The sequence below is a fragment of the Calonectris borealis genome, chromosome 2 (assembly GCF_964195595.1).
Source record: "Calonectris borealis chromosome 2, bCalBor7.hap1.2, whole genome shotgun sequence".
NCBI classification, from domain to species: domain Eukaryota; kingdom Metazoa; phylum Chordata; class Aves; order Procellariiformes; family Procellariidae; genus Calonectris; species Calonectris borealis.
In genome coordinates, this window is record NC_134313.1 from 162,590,668 (window position 1) to 162,611,046 (window position 20,379).

The 20,379-nt window shown below is 41.6% G+C and overlaps 1 protein-coding gene across 2 annotated transcripts in view; it reads right to left on the bottom strand.

Moving 5' to 3' along the window:
- The window catches only part of DPP6 (dipeptidyl peptidase like 6), a 424,225-nt gene that overhangs the window by 138,420 nt on the left and 265,426 nt on the right, over window positions 1–20,379 (bottom strand). For both annotated transcript variants that reach the window (XM_075144168.1, XM_075144169.1), the window contains exons 4-5: window positions 9,082–9,176; window positions 6,295–6,369 (exon numbers count right to left, since the gene is read on the bottom strand). In XM_075144168.1, the coding sequence (XP_075000269.1) occupies window positions 6,295–6,369; window positions 9,082–9,176 (170 nt within the window). The remainder of the gene's footprint in view (window positions 1–6,294; window positions 6,370–9,081; window positions 9,177–20,379) is intronic.

The following is a 20,379-nucleotide window of genomic DNA, read 5'->3' on the forward strand; positions in this document are numbered from 1 at the left end:
ACTCGGTATGTCGGTACGTCTGACGGAGATATTGCCACTTCTGCCTGAACTGAGATTTATTGGTAGGAAAATCTCCCAGTTGCTCAGACTTTCTTTATTAGCAGCTTTGGTTTATTTAATGCAAGGTGACTGTGGAGTGCTGGTGTCCTGGGTGAGCTGCACACCTCCACGTCTGACAGAAAAGCAAATGGAAGTGTAGAAATGTTTTTGAATCAACCTTCCCTGATGCCTTTGAAAATCCTCTTTTGTTTATCTTGTTGCTGTTCAGCCCACATTGAAAACGGCAGATTAGGGAATTTATTCATGGTGGTTTTGAGATTAGAAAAGATAGGCAGTCTCTCACAAAGGGTATTTTAAGACCAGATTCATAATTAAAAAAACCCCACAACACTCTGCTTTTGAAATAAATTATTGCCTCTAAATTTTGTCAAATAATAGCTGCTGCCTCAGCTTCAAATCCAAAGTAAACTATCAGCCAGAAAATTAACCTCCCCTACGTTCTCAGTACTTTCTTGTTAATACAGTACTTCTGGACGCACAAGCCTTAGCTTTTGTTATGTAAATGCAGCTGGAGCACTTCTGGTCTCCTTATCACCACAAATAGGATAAAAAGCCCATTATTAAATGAGGATATTTACTGATCTTGGCTGTTGAAGTAATATGACTCAAAACAGGACATAAGAATATGTAACAGGAAGGAGAAAAAAGGCAGCCCCCACTTTCAGCCCTGGCGCCCCGGAATCACCTAGCTAAAACCCCATACAGGCATGCTCCTAAAAAATGGTGCAATTTTCACAAGCTGTGAGCATTCCACTGAAATATTAAATATTAGCTGAATGGTATTAGCAATATTTATTCTATGGGAAGTATCTGAAGTTGTTGTTTTCATGAAAAAGACCCAAGATTTAGCAAATCATAATAGATTTGATGAGCGGCTGGTCTATGTGGTTCCACTAATTCACTAGTGGTTGACTTCTGCTCATTACAGAAGCACTGAACAACTACAGTCCTCTGGTGAATTAAGAAAAGAGAAGATATTTTGCTTGAAGATACACACACGCACAGATGCAATAACAGAAAAACATTTTAACTAATATAAACTTTACATTATTAGGACTGATTTTTTTTCTTCTTTTTATGTAGAAAGTAAAACTACAGTTATTTATCCTAATAATGGGTAACTAATTCTCATAAGTAAACAAAGTTACAGTGCTTTAGGCTTGAAAATGTTGGGAAAATAGCTTTAGCCACTAGCCTTTGATAACAGTCATCACTGCCCTTATATTGTGCAGCTTTATAATAGAGAAAGAGTCCTTCCGGTTTATGAGCAACCAAGATTCAAAACTGCATTCATACGAAAAAAAGGATATGAAAACTATAAACATAAGCTTTTCCCTTCAAAATGCTCCACTCAAAAATTCTACAACAAAACACCAAAAATTAAACAAATCACTAAACCAGGCAGCATTATTTCATGGTACAAATGTTCTAACTGTGCTCACTTTACATAGTGTAATCACTATAAATTTTCACTATTCCTGAAAACAACATTGGGTGGGAATGAAAAAAGTAAATTTGAAATATATTTACTGCCACAGAAAGAAAACAGGTTTATGCAAACCTATTTCTAGCACTGGTAAATCCATTTCGATTAAGTAATAAATATCATAGCTGCAATATTAGCCATATTACTGATGATAGTTATGACGGTGTCTAATTTTCAGAGGCATATTTATCATAATAATAGTGCTCACCTAACTCAAAAGGATGTTGTGAGGATTCATTAATATTTATACCATTAGTGTTTTGGAAATAACAAGCATTATATTGTTTTAATTTTTACATGACTAATTAAAGCAGTATGAGGTTGTAATTGGAGCCATAAGCACAAAACCTGTTCATTCCACATAACAACCAGACTTGGACAAATAGTAAAAAATAGTAACAACAACAACAATAATAATATGCTGCTTTCTATAAATAATGCTTTTTTACTTCATTCATGCTCTAAACACAAAGTCCAGGGTTTAGACTGGGTCTTTCTGAGGTCTCTTTGGTCCTACCACTGCTGTGAGATCTATGGCAACAGGCAGGGTGAAAAGAAATACTAAACTCACCACATAAACTACTGCAAAAAAAAAATAGTTGGGCCTGCTCTAATTACAGTGATGATTAATTCATTGCAGCTTTCAGCATGATAAAAGTGCATTCCTTTAACTGCAAAATAGGTAATAGCGGCTGTTGTATCAGCCATAAAAGTCTCTAAGCCCTAATTGTTGTTCAGAAGACTTAGCAGTTTGGTCCATATTAATCAGTCAGGATTTCCTCTGTGTAATTGCTCTTAACTAGCTCAAACACAGTAATGGACTGGTAAATTGGAAATGAAGAACAAATAGCTTTAAGAAGAATCCCGGCCACTTTATTGCCTCTCTTGCATTACAACAACAGCTATTCATAATAAAGGCAATTAAATATTCTCTATTTAATGTCTCACCATGTCACTCAAGAAAATCACTTTTCTTCTCATTTACTTTCCTCTATTTCTTTTATCACCATTACACAGACTCCACTGGTTAACTCCGACGACCACAGAAAGCTACACAAGCCCCTGGGGTTTGGTTACTCGTCATTATTCTTCCCCCATCACTCCCCCAGTCGCAGAAACGCTACCGAATTTAAGAGGTGGTTTGTCACTTGGCTATTTAAGAAATCCCTTTTGGAGACCACAGAGACCCACAAACGTGATTGCAGCCCAAACACCAGAGACCTCTGTGTCTCCCCGGGAGGCGTGCAGGGAGCACGGAGCTCATCCAGCATCGCTGGTGGAGCCACGCGCTGGGCAAGGGCGGCTTTGACCGGACACACCAGGGACAGCCTTGACCCTCTGCACCCTTCCTGCTGCGATGCTGTGGCTAACCCCCCCTTTGGCTATGTGTTTTGGGGTTACTGAACTCTGTAGCCAGAGCCCCATATGCTTGTTTTGGGGAAGGGTGATTTGAAATCCAAGTTTCTTTATGGGGGTATTTATTCCCCAGCGCTTTCCCCAAACTTCAGCCTGGGGTTTCAGCCTCAGGTTGGACCTCGCTCTAGTGTAAAGAAACAAAAAACAAACAACAGAAAAATTGCAAGAGTATTTTAAAGACAGAGAAGCCTGGTGCCTTCCCTATGACCTTTCCAGAAAAAGAACAAATCTTCTGTGTTCAAGGTTAGAAAAGCTCCCTATTAGCACAAGGCTTACCCAGAATATTGCTGCCTGAAAGATTAAACTTCTGTAAATATAAGCACTGCAAAAAAGCATTTAGAATGAAACCTGACAGCCCGACTAGCCACAATGTACCCACGCCAGTCTCACAACCGCCTGCCAAGCTTCCTGGGAGAAATATATTTTAAGGAACACGCTTTAATTCATCATCCTCTAAGATGATGAAGTGATACAACAGGAAAACACACATTAGTTGCCTCAATATCTTTGCAAAATAGGTGTCTGCCAGTTCAGGGCTGTGTTATTCCAATGTGGGTGTCAGTGCCGTTACCCAGACCCAACGCTGAGCAGAGATGCTTCTGTGCAAATAAATAGAAAAACCTTAGAAGGAAGCTATTACTGGCAGGAAATGACTTCGTAGCATTTTTCTTAAAAATATTTCACTTCATTGGAGTGACACACTATGCTTTTCTATTTTGATGTTTATTCCTAGCCAGTACTGAAAATAGAGGCTGAATCCCATTCATATTAGGATTCAGATAAATGATTAATTCATATGATGTATATTAAGATATTATGCACATACGTAAATGCAGCACAAATGTATGGTGTAAAAAAAATGATGAAACCATCTATACTCACAAACAATTAAAAGGCAGCACATCACACTTTTAAATGGCAAAAAATAAAGCAACACTTTCTGACACCTATAAAATAAATACATAATAGTTTCAAGAAGTTTCTTTTTTGAAAGTATTTGTAGAATTAAACTTTAAGCAAACGTCCTTTGCCAATACATTTCCTGAAATTTCCTTTTGACTTTGCAACAAGGACAACTGCCCAAGGCTTTGCTAATCAACTTTTTGTGTTGCAGAAAACAGCGTAATTTGAATTTTGTCCAAGAACAGAGTTTGAAATGCAGAAAATGTGAAAAGCTAACTAACATGCAATTATTTGTAGCCACAGTCTGTATACCAAGTGAGAAGAAAGCTGAATAAGTAATTTAACAATTATTGCAACTTCAATAAACAAAGAGCCACCCATCATGGCTTAAGGATGCAATATTCAGGAGTGAATCTTATACCCCTTTATTAGTATGCTGCTTCAAAAAAAAAATCTTTGTATCCTTTATAAGCATGGATCTTAAAGGAAAAAGGAGGGGGGTTAGTTTAGTTTAGTTTAGTTTAGTTTAGTTTTGTTTCAGAAGACTTTTTCAGGAACTTTTGCTATCATAATCTCCTATATGAATACTTGAACAATTTGCAATGCTCTCTTACACCAAATATATGTCTAGTCACATCCTGAAATCTTCCCAAAGGCCATGTTTCCAGCTTGCCACCTCGGGTTTTCCTTTCTGGAAGAAGACATGCTGTGAGGAAGGGAGCGCCTGGCTGAGTGCTGCTCTCTTTCCTCCAGCCAGGCATCTAAAGCACCAAAACCCCAGTGTTTTGCCTGCACCCCAAAACCACAGATCTGCAAGCACTGAAATGTAGAGAGGAGGATGTGGAGGAAACACGCCCAGCCCATCCCTTTGCGTCCCCATCCTCCTCTTCCTCCATTGCCTGCGCCAAGCGTTCCTCTGCAGGCGGAACGCAAAGTCTGGGCTGCAAAAGCCTGTGTAACTTTGCTTCTCGCAGATATTCTGAATGTGCAGCCCTTTTGATGGGCAAAGGTTGAGAATAAAAAGGGAATTTCTTACTACTGCTTCTTAGGAATGAAATTTTTTCTCTCGTTATAATTTTTCTTGTTATAGGAATTTGTCTCTTGTTCTCAGAGGAACTGAGGAAGCTCTCCCTTCTCGGGGCTCTTTCAGCCTGCACAATGCATCTGAGCAGTGTCAGCACAGGGCTTCCACAGCCAAAGGCCAATCTCCACTAAAAGAACCGAATTTTACAAACCACCTCTGGCACACAAGGCAGGGGGGCTTTCAGGCAAAGACTTTGCTTGCTCGATGGCCATTAGGCTGGCTGCCCCGTATTTAGATTTAACTTAACACTTCCACATCCATCTCTGTCTAGAACTCTGCTAAGCTTCGGGTAAGTGAAGTTGCACCAACAATGATTTCCCAGCAAAAAGTCTTTATGAATTACCCCTAAAGTTTCTGATACAGTTTTATTTGAACTTCTTCTAACACCGGGCATGGTTTTCCTGATTTTTATACTACTATGAGTCAGGAATAACTCCAAAGATGACAATAGAGAAATCAGATGAGCAACAGAGCCACAACCTCCACTACCTAGAGGACCAACAAATTTCCTTTGGTTAGCAGCTGAAACTAGATTTATTTTATGGAAGAAGAATTACAGTTGCTGGTGAATGAATTATTTTCATTTTGAGGAATTGGTGCAACTCTAGATTATGGAAGCAAAATGTATGGGGCTTATAGTTTATCCAAGTAGTACAGCATAGCTATCATTCAAACATTTCAGGTCTTATACCAGCAGAATTTAAAAAGAAAATAAATATTATTCATGCCCAAGAACTGCTTCCTATGTGTCTGATTCTCTAGTCATCATTTAAAAATGACTCATTACACTTTTCTCTTTTGAAGTTTGGTAGAAAATTCATCCTAATCTAAAACTTAGTAGTAACCCAACAGTGATTTCTTATGAATGATTTATACCTAACCCTCTGAAGAAAAGGATTTATAATGAAAGTGATAGCTCAACCCTAACTGCAGCGCTGGGAACGGTGACACCATAATTAATGTATTATTTCAGTTGTGGGAGACACTGACAGTTGCTTTTTGTTCTTGGGAAGAAATTTATAGTGTGACTGAAAAAGGCCATGGAAAAAAAATTACACAGAAGAGCAATAGAAATCCTTGTAGCAAAGACATGTCCTTACAATCCCCCTCCCAAAGACTATAAAATCCTGGCAATGACAGTTTCCTCTACAGTGTAATTTATACCTTTCTCCTCTACTAGATGGCAGTGTGACATGCTCTCAGAATATCTAAGTGAGGGGATTTCTTCCTTTGTTTCATAGGAAGCAATTAATTGAAAATATCATCTTACTAGCATAGAAGTGGGGGGAAAAAAACAAAAGCCAGCTACTGGCTGTGTATTTTGGAATAGAATCTATTTACTTACTGGTTCAACATTAAAAGCAAAAAGTGCGTATTCCCGGTCAGGTGACACTTCGTATCGAATAGCCTTTAAGGAGACCTAAAAAATAAATCGAACATTGAAATAAGTATTTTTCAGTTTTCAAGCCAATGACATCTAGAACTAATTGTTACGACCATCTTTCTAATGATGAAAAACACTGCCAGATTAAGTGTCTTGAAAAATAATACATCACATCTCTTTTCAAAACCTAGAAATGTTATGTGGGCATGTATATGCTCCCATAAGAGAAAGCATAACTGCATTGTGACTCAGACCAGGCAGCTAACTCAAATAATCAGACTTTCCCTTACAAACCTACTGCACAGTGGCTGGTGGGGCAGCTGTGGGCAGCAGGTAGTAGAAAACCCTGATAAACGACAGTTTATTAATTCCCTCTCATTCCCTGCAGTCACTGGCCAAAGTGCTGGAGACAGCAAACAGTAAATACCTGCTGGAGCAAATTATTATAGAGACAACACTACCTGTCCCAATTAAAGCAAATCTGAGGAATCCTATCCCATTTTCCCCAGTCAAAGACGTCTTTGGGACGCTGTGCTGATACAGCTTTCCAGGTGCACCCTGACCTGGGTTCTGCAAAAAGCTGCGCTCTAAGTCTTACTAACAAGAAGAGATGCCAAAATATCTCAGACTTGTCAGGAATTACCTTTTCCCGGCTCCATTTATCATTTGTATAGTGCAGACATCCCTTCTTTTTTCCAGTGTGTTTCAATATAATACATTGCTGGCACGTCAAGGTCAGAGAGAGGTGCCACTAACACGCCACTCATCCACTGCCTTTTAAATCTCATCCTCTCACCTAACAAATTAGATGCAAGTCCTTGAGAAATTCCCAAGGACCAAACTGGGAGGGGGAATTTGGGCTTCAGGGAAATGCACTTCATCCCGTTGGGAGAGTCCTCCCCAAGGCCAGTGAGGCTGGAGGTGGTGCGTGGGGAACCCAGGGGACAGCCAAAGGCAGAGGGGACGGATCATAGAATCATAGAATGGCTCATGTTGGAAGAGACCTTTAGTCCAACCCCGCTCCCGTGGGCAGGGACATCTCCAACTAGATCAGGTTGCTCAGAGCCCCGTCCAACCTGACCTTGAATGTTTCCAGGGATGGGGCATCTATCACCTCTCTGGGCAACCTAATGGCTTGATGGGCCAGCGTGGATCAGGATGGGGGGTACCAAGGGAGCGTGAGAGCCAGCAGTGTCAGCATGAAGACAGATTTTATTTACTGTTATATTAATAACATGGACAAAGGAAAACATGCCGAGGTAGCAAAAGTTTTTCTGACCCAGGCTGGGAAGGAAGAGGACAAAGACAATGTTCCTGGATGAGGTGTAACGGCGGCTCTTGTATCGTGACTTTTTGGATTAATGTGGAGGTGATGTTCTGCAGATTTATTCACCGAGAGGGCAGAGGAGCAAGGGTAGAACAGGCAGTAGGGAGGCCATGGCATGAAAAAGTAGGATTATCTTGGAACACTGTGCTTTTCTTACAAATGGCAAAAATTAAAAACCAGGGGAATAAACAGAGGCCAAATGGAAGCAGTTTGACTTCAACAGACCTTGACATTAAGGGAAGCCAGCTCATTCCTTCACCCTTAGCAGAATTGTAGAGAAAGGGGTTACACTCTGGTAAAAGGAGATTGCTTATGTGATGTAGCAAAGGTTGAAAGTTAAATGGCAGCATGTGAAGTTTAAGGGTGGGTCCTGCAATAATAATTCAGTGATAAATTCTTTGCCTCATTAAAAAAGTATTAATACGGTACTTGAGATTTGTATAAGTCATATATACTCATACTGCAAAATAAAATCAACCTGGAATGTGGTTTTATAGTGTTCTTGTAGATTTACTTTTAACTTTTGAGTTTCTAAAGCTGTTTTCTGAAGATCTTGGGTCATTAAGATAAGTCTTTGTTAGCCATCGTCTGCTTTTGTAGTTTTGCAATGACACAGTACAACAAAAACACCTCAAGTTAATCAAAACCTTAGGGAGGTAATGCATAAGTGACAATTTTACCAGGACAATATGATTCACGTCTCATTGTTGGAGCAAACATAAGCGTATTTTACTTCGGAAATTAACTTCTTACAGGGAATACTGAAAACACTCTGACATTTAACGTACTAACTTCTGCCACAATGCTGGCTTCATCTACTACAAAAAACAATGCTACAAAACACTTTCATCATTATAAACAATACTCTGTATCAGCTGTGAATTTATTTTCTTTTCATTCATTTTAATAGCCACCTACTAACTCCTTTTCCCAATAACTTCTTCGGGTTTCTCTCATGTGCAACTCCACTTCCATTCATCAACAGTATTCATTAACAACACTGAAATTACATTTCAACCATTATGCAAGAAAAATCAGCAAATCCACAAATTAAAAAATAAGTATTTGCATGGAGGAACATGGAGAATGCCACCAACAGACAGTAAATTGTATCAATTGTCTTTTCTATTAAGCATGCAAGGACGAGTATTATGCGTCTTTCAATTATATATGATATGCAAGACTAGCTTCAAATATCTATATGATACTTTCCTGTAGTATGAAAGAAACTGAGCTTGCAGAATAATAACAAAAGCTGGAGTTCAATTTCACATTATCAGCCATTGCGTGGCCCATAGTATTACGGGTGTATTTCTTCTCCTTGACAATACACGAAGTTGAAACCCAAGTCATTTTCTGCTTTACTGATCCAACTGCAAGAGAACTGTGAAATTCTGCTACTCGTTATAGAAAATACTTACAATTTTTTTGTTTTCTATTAATATTGTTGAATTGTTAGTTTCGACATTCCTCAGAATCACCGTGCCATTCCGGCTTCTATAAATGAATTCATTATCTGCAAGGAGGAAAAGAAAAGAACATTAAGGAAATCTGAAATTGTCTGTTTGTGTAGAACCTAATTATGGGCTTGAACCAAAAGTACTGCTGGGAACTTCCCTCTAAAGAACACAGATTTATTTTTTTTTAACACAGCCATTGCTGTGATGTTAAAGTGGCTTCCAGGTTAGTCGTTAAACAACATGGTTAGTGTTTGTCGCATGTTTATTCTGCCACATGTTTATTTTGCCACACTTTCCCAGAGCTGAATGCAAGAGGGTGACCTGTTTTGAATGTACATACACAGCTTGCTATATTGTTAGCGTAGAAAAAGACAAGGTCAAAAAACATTCCTTATGCTTAAAGGTTTCCAAGATCCTCAGTCTCTGTAGGAGTTTAATAAGCCAGATGCCTAGAAAGTCTCTGAAAGTTAAAGGCAAGTCACCTTCTAACAAAGCAGATTCTTGAACCTAATATTGTGCAGATCTTCCAGCTCTACATTTGTCCTGCAAATTAATACCAGAAGGAGATGCATGCAAAGAAATTGCCATTTTCACATGGAACAAGACAAATCAGCTTGTTCCTACTGCACTTTGGGATTACCCCAGCACTCAGGACATCTGGACAAGGACAAGAATCCCCTGTGGTGGCTGCTGCACAGGCGGGAGATAGTCTCCAGCTCAAGGCTCAAAACCTACTTGACAGAAAGGCTGGGGTAGACATATGAAAGAGACTCCAAATGAGGGTTGGGTAGCAGGTCAAAGGTTCAGGATGAAAAAGCATTACAACAATAAAGGGTTGAGATCTTGTCAGGTGTTATAAACCGAAGTTCAAGTCTGATCAGTGCTTACATGCACTGCCCCACAGATAAAACATAAAACATAAGTCCTAAGTCCCAAGCACATTGCCATTAAAAGCTTCAGGAGCTCTTCTTACACAGGAGAAGGGTTACTGGTTTTTGCAACCTGGCTAAACTAAGATTGAGAACCGATGGATCCTACCAAACTTCTGCCTCCGGTTTCAGCCTACCCTCACTGTGGCTACCCCAGGGTGGCTACCATGGTGCATCCCACAAGTGTTAGGGACATGTGAATGGTTAAACAGTACCCATAGGTTGTCCTGGGATGAGTCAAAGGTGAGTTTAAATCCTACCAGATTCGTAAAAGCCCGGAGCCAATTCATTGTAACCACAAACAGATGCACACTGCCCAGCTGAAGACAACACTGGGTCCAGAGACCCAGTTCTTCCAAAATTTTGGTGTACAGACCTAGCTTACTCCCTCCTTATCCATGTTTTAGTCTTTTTTAATTTCTAAACTGCTGATGACAATCCTTATCACAGTCATTAACCATCTTTGTAAAATGCTCTGAAAGTGCAGACGAAAAACTTCTACACTCTACTTACTATCAATAAAAACAGTCATGTCCTACGTATCACAGTTTTACATGTAAGCGTAGGAAGAAAAAATCTTTTCTGAGATTGGGATGAATCAGATCCTGTGAGGCCAAACTGTTGCTGCAATACAGATGATCCTCTCCAAACAACAAGATTTTAGAGACTTAAGATTCTCAGTGTCCAAATCACAGCAGCAGCCCTCCAGACTCATAGGTAAAGTTCTCAAAGCATCTCTTTATTTTAATTATGGAGTAAATTTTGTCAACACCTTCGGTCCTGAATAAAAAATGCAGGATCTGAATTAGATTAAGACTTGCATTTGAGACCAGAATAATGAAGAGAGTTCCTGTTTGGATTTGACAGTATTAAAATTTTGTCATTAATTCTGGAGCGTTGTCCAAGGGCATGGCATTTTCATAAGCATGCCTGATTATATTCAGGACTTTAAAATATTGCTTCATACGATTTATGACTGAACAAACAAAGATTCTTCAACCTGGAAAAGAACTGATTGAACAGAACTAGGACAGAAGTCAAAAAAGTCATAGCAGCATGGAGAAGATAAATAATGAACGCTCATTCCCTGCCTTTTCCAAAATAAATATTGGGAGGCACTAAATGACACCAGCCAGTGCCAGGTTCAACACAAATAAAAAGAAAAATATTTCTTCACGCAGAAGGTAAACAAGCTGGGAAGTCACAGTCCCAGAGTAGAGCGGGTGCCAGGATTGCATTTGGGTCCAAACAAGAATTAGAAAAACGGAAGAAACATCTGTCACAGATTATGGGTCTTGAGGGGAGATGCTTTTCAGAAGGCCCTCGAACCTGAGATTGCAAGGGACTCGAAGCATATCCTGAATTATCACCTTGAGAAATTCACCTGCTTTTTAAAATCTTCCCTGAGCATTTGCTCTTGTCCTGGGCCAGACACCAGAGGAGATGATCTCTGGGGTCTGATCCAGCACCGACTTATTTACAACTTCAACTTCCAGCTTCTGTGTCCCGATACTGAAGATACGCCTTTATGTCAACAGTTTAGGAGGTGATACAATAAAAGGTGTTAACGCTCCCTACACACCTTGCCTATTATATCCTTAGGCCCTTAAGGCTGAAGCATCATTTGTCATATGACGAAAGTACACTGTCCACATTTTTATTTTCAGGTATTCCAGAAATAACAAGAATAACTAAGCTGAGAGGCAGAATATTAGCTAATTATCAGACTTTTTGAAAAAGATTACTGCTTTAATAATCACCCTATGTCAACCACACAGAATGTTTTCCAATTACATACTAAGTTCTAAACAGAAAAATCACATTTTAAATATGGCCAGCAAAGCATTTGGATAATTGTAAGCCTCTCAGAAAAAACTAGTGATGAGACTCAGCTCAAAGTTCAGTACACAGGTAAAGTAGCTTATTAATCTAATGAGTCTGTGGGGCTGTTAATATTTGATAGCTGTTTCTTGAGCAATGCATGAACTGATGGAAGTTACATTATGGCCCATAATGATATTGCTACTAAACTTTTATTGCTCCCTATGCTCCAAAAAACCATAACACTTCAATAAACTGTGAAACTTCAAGATGATTACATAAAAGTTGCTCCATAGTTGGAAGTAGGAGATGAAAGACTTTCCCACTATTTGTTACAAGTCTAAAATCAGGTGCTAATCTGCTGCATATACCTTTGGTACGAATAGGGAAGAATAAATGAAGCAGCACTGATTTGTTAGGGCTGTAAATCTTGCTATTATATTCAATACAAGCCATCAACACAGCGTCTGAATTAATGAACAGAAAATTGGTCTGCTTAAGAGAAGAACAAATTGATCTGCATTATATTCCAAGCAAAACACCGTGAGGTTTAGCTGGTCTATAAGTCGTATTATCTTAGCCCTCAAAAGAATCAATGAATAATATTCTTGGACTTCTATTTTGAAACGTGTGATTTGTTCCGGTGCAAGAGCATTTATTTAAATGGGACATACCTCAATCAAAGACAAAAAGCAATGCAGCAACCTCTGCCTGTAATGAATTCTGTCCAGCGAGCTGATGAGAATTTGCAGCCTGATTTATAGCTGTCACCACAGCTGATAAAGGTCATCACTGCATCACATTTTTTATACCTGCCTTTCTTTGGGGCTGGTGTTCAGTGTAAATGATGCTGAAAATTGTAACTTTCAGGCATAAAGCCATATATTCCATTATATAATGGATTTCTTCAACAGCAGAGTTCGCTTCGCCAAATCCTCCCCCTCCTTCAACTTCCAGGAAATTGTCTGGTTGGTAAAATATATTGTGTGTCTGTGAGTGTAGACACAGATATGTAGTCACGCTTACAGAAATGACTGATTACAAAAAGCAGTGATAACTAGAAATAACGGAGCAGCCTTGGTGCTGTACAGAGTCCGTGCAGAGGAAAGGGGGAGCCTTGGCAGAAATTTTTAAAAACCTGCTAAGCGGAATGGGTGAAATCAGGAAACCCAAGACCAATGATGTATTTGCAGTGTCAGAGCTTCCCAGCTTCTTTGTACACATCTTTCTTAAATTCAGTCAGGAAATAGGCACACGGAGAAAACAGATCCAGTGACAGGGAGCTCGTGTCCCTTGCCGTCGCTGAGCCCTCGCCAGGAACAGCACACACGTGGGTTTGCTCAGCCTGGCAGCTCTGCCCGCTGGCCTCTTGTTTAGGGTGAAACAAGACAAAATATTGGGATTTCTCTTAAGAGAATTACACATTACGGCCCCGATGCAGGTTTTGCATTTTCAGGCATGCTACCTGGCCAACCCTTCCCAAGATTTTACCCTCAGAAAAGGCACGGGGTCTCTGGAAACCTGGCCATGGGTGCTGCCGTGATGCTGAACCTGGAACTGGCAGTTGAAACTCAGGAGAAAGATCATGAGGCCATCACTGGTATCCATTGAGGATCACAAATCATCAGCTCAATATGCAGAGGCAGCCTAAACAGCCAACAAAACGCTGAACACCATCAAGAGAGCAAGACAGCATGGATCATTTGCCGTGATATAAAACAAGGGAGTACAAAAATTCATGGACAACTGATAAACTGACAGATGTGAAAGGAAATAGGCAGGATATACCATCTATCATCCCTAATGCAGGGCTGCCTTATTCTGGACCACTAAAAGGGGCCAGGCTCAAGTCCAACACAGCATCAGCTATTGCCGTGGTTAGAGGTCCAACGCTGGGCTAGAGGAGCACTTGCCTGAGCCCACACTGCTGCTTTTTACATCGCTATGTGTCAGACTGGGCACCAGGCTAAACAGCTCATCACAGTGGACAAAAAGGTCTGGGACAATTTTACTTCTAGAAGGAGTAAGTTTGAGTGCTGGTGGTGCAAAGAAGTTGAAGGAATTACATCCAGCTACAGGAATACAGATCTGCATTAGCATCAGTGCTCACAAATTTATGGCTGTACACTTCTCTGATGAGACTAAGTCAGTACACGCTATCAGAGATGAGAGTCTGGTTTATAAGATAATAGCAGGACCTGCACGCTTTTGAGGAGAATTTTCATTATTTGTCGGAGATTATGGAAATCAGAAAGCAGAACTATGTGGTAAAATATGAGAAGGAGTAAGAATTTAAATCCAGCTCTAAAAAAATATTTTAATGAAATTCTAATTTTCTATCAGTTTAGCAACTGATGAATGAAAATCAAAGAAAAAAAAGTTATAAAATTCACATGCAGCAAGTCAGCAGTAAGAGTTAGTGAAAGGCAGAAGGTAGTATCAGGACCGTTAAGACAGCTCCAGTCATTTAGAGCCACAGACTTAGAGGAAAAGGCAACTTCTCAAGTCCTGTAGTTTCAGATCAACAGACGTGAAAGATAATTGAATGAGTCTCAGTCTGATGAAAGTCAGCGTCGAGGGAATTATTGTTCTCAATCCCTAAGATTAAGGAAGATTGGTGAATAAAGGAAATTTAAGTCCTGAAGTTGTTCTGAACCATTTCAGATAAATGAGTCTCCAGATACCAGCATGACCAGCAAGGCTGGCAAACAAATTATGCCATGTCAAGAGAGCAGATGGCATCGCTCTCCGGGGACCGCGGTCACATCGCACCAGCCACGCGCGCTGCTGGGATGGAGCTCTGTGCTGGCACCGCGAACGTCATGGGGCCACCAAGAGAGGACTGGCACTCTTCTGTTATTTCTCATCCCTGCTGCTGTAGAAGGTCCTTGCTAGACCTGACCTCGGGTGTGACCCACGGCAGCTGGCAGGCAGTTTGCACCTGATGGGCTTTACAGTGGGGTTAGAAACCCTGAAAGAGTCCTCTGAGCTTTGCAAGAAGTGAAAACACCGTATCCTATTCAACCTGATGAAGCCAATTACTGCAGCTGGAAGAGTCAAGAACCTGATGTTATCACCCTCCACCTTCCAAAAAGAAAAGTCATTTTGGGGTTTTTAATGACTCAAAGCAGTCAGGACTTTAGAATTTTATCTTACATCTGAAGGACGAGCCTTCCACCAGAGCAGGGCATCACTCAGCTGTCAGCCAGGCTGAGCCCCCCTTTGCTGACGCGATGGCAGCGCCTGAACTAGCCGAGGGGTTCTTGGAGTCCTCCCAGGCAGGTATCGATCAGACACAACTGGTTAGCACTTACCATCTAACAAGATAACGGGCAGGAAGGTTGCAACAGTAGATGTTTTTTCAGACAGAGTTGGTATTTTCAGACTGGCAACGACATGTACTCCGATCGTATTCATTTGGAAAAATACATGAGGATGAGGCAGTGAAATTAAAATAAAAAAAAATCTTCAGCTTGTTTAGCATCCCAACAAGTTTTCTGAGCCCCAGCACAGTGGATGGAGCCCAGAGGTGGGGAAAGGAGTGGGTGTGCCCCTCGGGTGGGCTTGGGCATCTCACAGCCCTCACCCCCAGCACACACACACCGGGGCCAAAGAGAAGGGTGTCCGGCTGGAGAAAGCAAACCCGGATCATCCACAGCAGACCTGTGGCACACAGGGAAAAAAAAAATACTGGCTTATAGTGATTACCAGATTTGCAGGATCAGGGGAGGCTGCCGGTTTACATTGAAATACAGCGTGTCACTGTGGGAAAGGCGTCACGACTGAACCGGGTAGCTGGGTGGGAAGAGCGTGTCCCTGTGGGTACCCGGGCAGGCTGTGGGCTCGGTAGCGGGGGGTGTTCGCTGCTGTGACTGTCGGCATTCGCACCCGCAAGCGAGCCCACGCGCAGCAGAACCCCGAGGGGAGAGAGAAGCCCGTCAGAGCCAGGCAAAGCACCAGGCGTATACGTTAAGTACAGTCATCCGCACAGCTCACGTGAGCATCTCGCAAGGAAAGTAAAATGTGGGGGACTCAGGATTTCCTGCAAAAAAAGTGCTTTCTGAGTGACACAGGGGAGGGAATTGGACAAGCTGAGGTTAACAGGCTGCTGTGCGTGGGGCCGAGACCTTAAAAAGACCCCTTAATCCTGCCAGATGCAGCAGAAGCACAGGCCTGCTATCTTCAGAGACTGGTTTTGAGAGAGAGAGCCTGAGGTTTTGGGAAATAACGGAAGCAGAGAGGAAAATGACAGAACAGGGTAAATTCACAGAGGAAATAAAAACTGTCAGAAAAACCAGCAAACATTAACAAGCAGCACCAAAGAAGAGGAAAAAGGTTGAGCACGATATAAGCAGGGAGAAGGTTGAGCATAAACTGGCTTAGAGAAATATTTATTTTACTTTGCTTTCATGAAAGGGGAAATTGTATCTTATTTAGTAAGCCTGCAGGATTACTGACTCACTTAGGACAATATCTGCCTAACTGGAGTCACATACCTTTGCATGACAAAGAGAGCCATCCCCCCAGGACCTGCACTCCCTGGGGAAGGTATGGTTTACTCCTCGGAAAAGCACAGGGAATAGATTTTCAACAAATGGTAGGACCATGCAAGCTCCCTAACTGCTGTAAAACTTAACCACATAGAAGATACTGCAAAATAAAAGCACAATCAGTCCCTGATGGAAGCCTGTTCAGGTGTCCAGACAGATGCAATCCCAAATTCAGGTGGAAAAGACGACTGTTGTGATGATGCATTTAATACTATGATCTGTTGTTCTTTCAAGACACACTGCAGTGCATCTATTTGATATTTATAGCATGTGCCCATAAACAACTGAATCTGAAATTCCTTCTCCAAAGCAGAAGCCAGGCCTGTTTTGATACCGAGCTGCTTCCCAGAGAGAAAAAGCAGGGAAGGCTTCCCCTCCCCTGTCCCCTGGTGCTGCAGTAAGCTGGCTCTGGGATAATGGAGAGGGAGGGAAGGAGCACGAGTGGTGAACAACAACAAAACCCCATTTCCATACCCACCGCTTCACCCCACCCTCAGTGAGAGCTGGTCCTTAGGTCCTCATAGACCTTCGCACTTGTAACTTATCACAGCCCCCAGCTCTTTTGTCTTCAATCCACCACTTTTGTTGCCCTCCACCAGCAACTCCTTTTTCTTCAGCCTTGCTACTCTGCAGTGCAGAAACAAGAAAGAGTCTTTTATACTTTGTGATGCTGATGCAAGGGAGCAACAGGGGACGGAGAAAAGCTTGCCTTTAACAACATCGCTACAGCCTTTAATTCCGGTAGACAACTGAAATCCCATTTTTATCTTTCTGGCATTATGGGTCATTATCCTTTTACTGTTTCCAGCATTTTTTTTTCACATGGGAGGCTGAAAGGAAAACTTCTTTAAATAGGTGATTTACCGTAATTTAGCTAAATGCTGTATAACACATTGCATTGGTACATTAAGTAAGTGCAACATGATAGAATGTGCTTTATTATGCAAGAAGTGGTTTTAATTGCTCATCACCTCAATGCAGTTTCACTTGGTGCACCAATATAGCGTTTTCACAGTAGTACTAGTAAAATAAAACACAGTTATAGCTCAGGAAAATTCCCATATCTACGTGCATCTCTAGCAGGCTTGTAAATTAACTTGTCAAAAGCTTGAAGAAGGCTGAGTCCTGGGAAAACTTAAAACTATATAAATCAGTAATGCCAGCCTGTTTCTCTTTTTTTGTCTAATCCCAAATCTTTCAAGATCCAAACTAAAAAAGACCTTATTCAACCTCATTGAGAGAAGACCTCAGCACCAAGCCTGCAATCCAGGCAGAGCACACCTTTGAAATTTCAGTCCCAAATTTGAAACCAGGTACAATGCTGCTGCTGCCTCTCATTTGCGAGACTGAACTTCGCTTCAAAGAGCCCCAATCTGGGAACTCTGTAGGCTCGGATCATGGCTTAGTGGCATAGGCATGAAAAGCTGAAGTCCATGTTAGAAACAGAGAACTCGTTTCAACTTCAAATAACTCCTCTTCCCTGCTTCTACCTGCTTTTATAACACATCGGCGGGGGGGGAAGAGAGACACTGCAATCAGGAAAAAAATGAATGAGAAATCCTCTGGAGTAAATCCATTTTGATTTCATCCAGGGCAAATCATCCCGATTACAAAACCGCTGCAAAATCCTAAGAACAACAGTAAAAATGTACATCTGGTTGCTTGCTGCCCTCAGTTTATCTCTCTGTAACGACTGACAGCAACATGGGGAATTTGCAGCACGCTGAGCTGACTTTGGCGTATTCCAGAGCTGAGAAATCTTCCTCAAAAATTCTCTGCCATCTTCTTTTCCTGTTCAGTTGTGCTCATGCTGTGTGCTCTTCAAACCCTAAACGTTGTAACAGGAAAAGTGCAGATGACCCCTAGGTTACCCGAGTCCGGACACCTGGAGCTACCAGATTACACTCATCCCTTTGATTCCCTGCCAGAAACTTCCCACATTCAGCACAGGCCAAAAGCCATTTAACCCTAAAAATTTCTCAGGAAATAGTCCTTGGTGTCTGTTCTGGTTTCAGCTGGGATAGAGTTAATTTTCTTCCTACTAGCTGGTACAGTGCTGTGTTTTGGATTTAGTGTGAGAAGAATGTTGATAACACACTGATGTTTTAGTTGTTGCTAAGTGGTGCTTTCGCTAATCAAGGACTTCTCAGCTTCTCATGCCCTGCCAACGAGAAGCTGGGAGGGGGCACAGCCAGGACAGCTGAGCCCAATGGCCAAAGGGATAGTCCATACCATATGACGTCATGCTCAGTATATAAACTGGGGGGAGTTGGCCGGGGGGCAGTGACTGCTGCTCAGGAACTGGCTGGGCATCGGTCAGCGGGGGGTGAGCAATTGCATTGTGCATCACTTGTTCTGTGCATTCTTTTATCGTCATTATTATTATTATTTTATCTTCCTATCTTCTTTCTTTCTGTCCTGTTAAACTGTCTTTATCTCAACCCATGGGTTTTACTTTTTTTTTTTCGATTCTCTCCCCCATCCCACTGTTGGGGGAGGGTGAGCGAGCGGCTGTGTGGTGTTTGGCTGCCTGCTGGGTTAAACCACAACACCTTTTTGGTGCCTTTTTGGGGCACAAAGGGTTGAGATAGTGACATATCTGACCAGAGCGTGTTTAAACAAATTTATTATAAGTATTCATTATATTAGTTTAGTAGGGCTGGTCACAACGTTGACTTATTTGCTCTCAAAGTCATTGTATTTGTTCTCAGAGTTATGCTATGTAACACCTTTCTTGCAGTATATACTGTAATAGGACTGGCGGCCCCCCCGCCCCGGCCAACTCCCCCCCAGTTTATATACTAAGCATGGCGTCATATGGTACGGAATATCCCTTTGGCCAGTTGGGCTCAGCTGTCCTGGCTGTGCCCCCTCGCTGGCAGAGCATGAGAAGCTGAAAAGTCCTTGACTAGCAAAAGCACCACTTAGCAACAACTAAAACATCAGTGTGTTATCAACGTTCTTCTCACACTAAATCCAAAACACAGCACCATACCGGCTACTAGGAAGAAAATTAACTCTATCCCAGCCGAAACCAGGACAACGCCTTTATCCACATCTCACATACTTTTTTATGGTCTCACCATGCGTCTAAACAGCAAAACAGAGTGCGGGCAACAGGTACCACGTATCAGCTCATCCCAGCTCCGTAATGTGGCTGGTATGAGTGATGCAGACCCAAATACCCAGTGGCACAGGCTTTATCGGGAGTGTAAAACCTCCAGGGCTTTTGCCACAGTAGTTGCTAGCTCATATGAGAGCCCAAGCTACCATTCCTGCTTGGTCGTCCCCACCTTGCCTGCCCCATGCAGGTACACTTGCTCCAAGCACTCCCTTATTGTCCCCCAGGCCAGCACCGGGTCTTATCTGCCTCATGTCATTCGGCTTCACACAGGGGAGTGCATAACCCAAAGTGTTACAGGTAAATGTAATAATCCATTTGACACCGAGAAAAAAAGGAATCCATGAATAAATTTTCATTAAAATGTGACCCCCAGGTCGCTTTCTTAATTCCTCTGTGCATTTCCTTGCCTCCTTCTCTTTGCCCCCAACCAAATTACACTTGTTAGTGGCCATAATGGAGAGAAAGAACATATAAAGTGTTGGTTTTCCTTTTCATTATCATTATCATGGGCAGAGTACAAAAATTTCAGTACAGATTGAATGAGATCTTTGTATATTAACAAGTAAATTTTCTGTGTATACAGCTCTGGATAAAGTTTTAATTATCTTTGTGTGCAGTACTTCACAATCCCTTCTATGCTACGCTATCATTTCAGATGTGTCTGGCGAGGTATGACTGTGCTGAAGTCCACCTGTAAAAGGAGTCTGGCAGAGCCACGGCCATCACCCTGACTTCAGGCTTTTGAAAATCAAGGTGGATAAGAGCTGAAATCCAACATCCTACACACTGTGGTTACCAGTGTGTAATTACTGGTTTTGGACTGGTCACAAGAGGG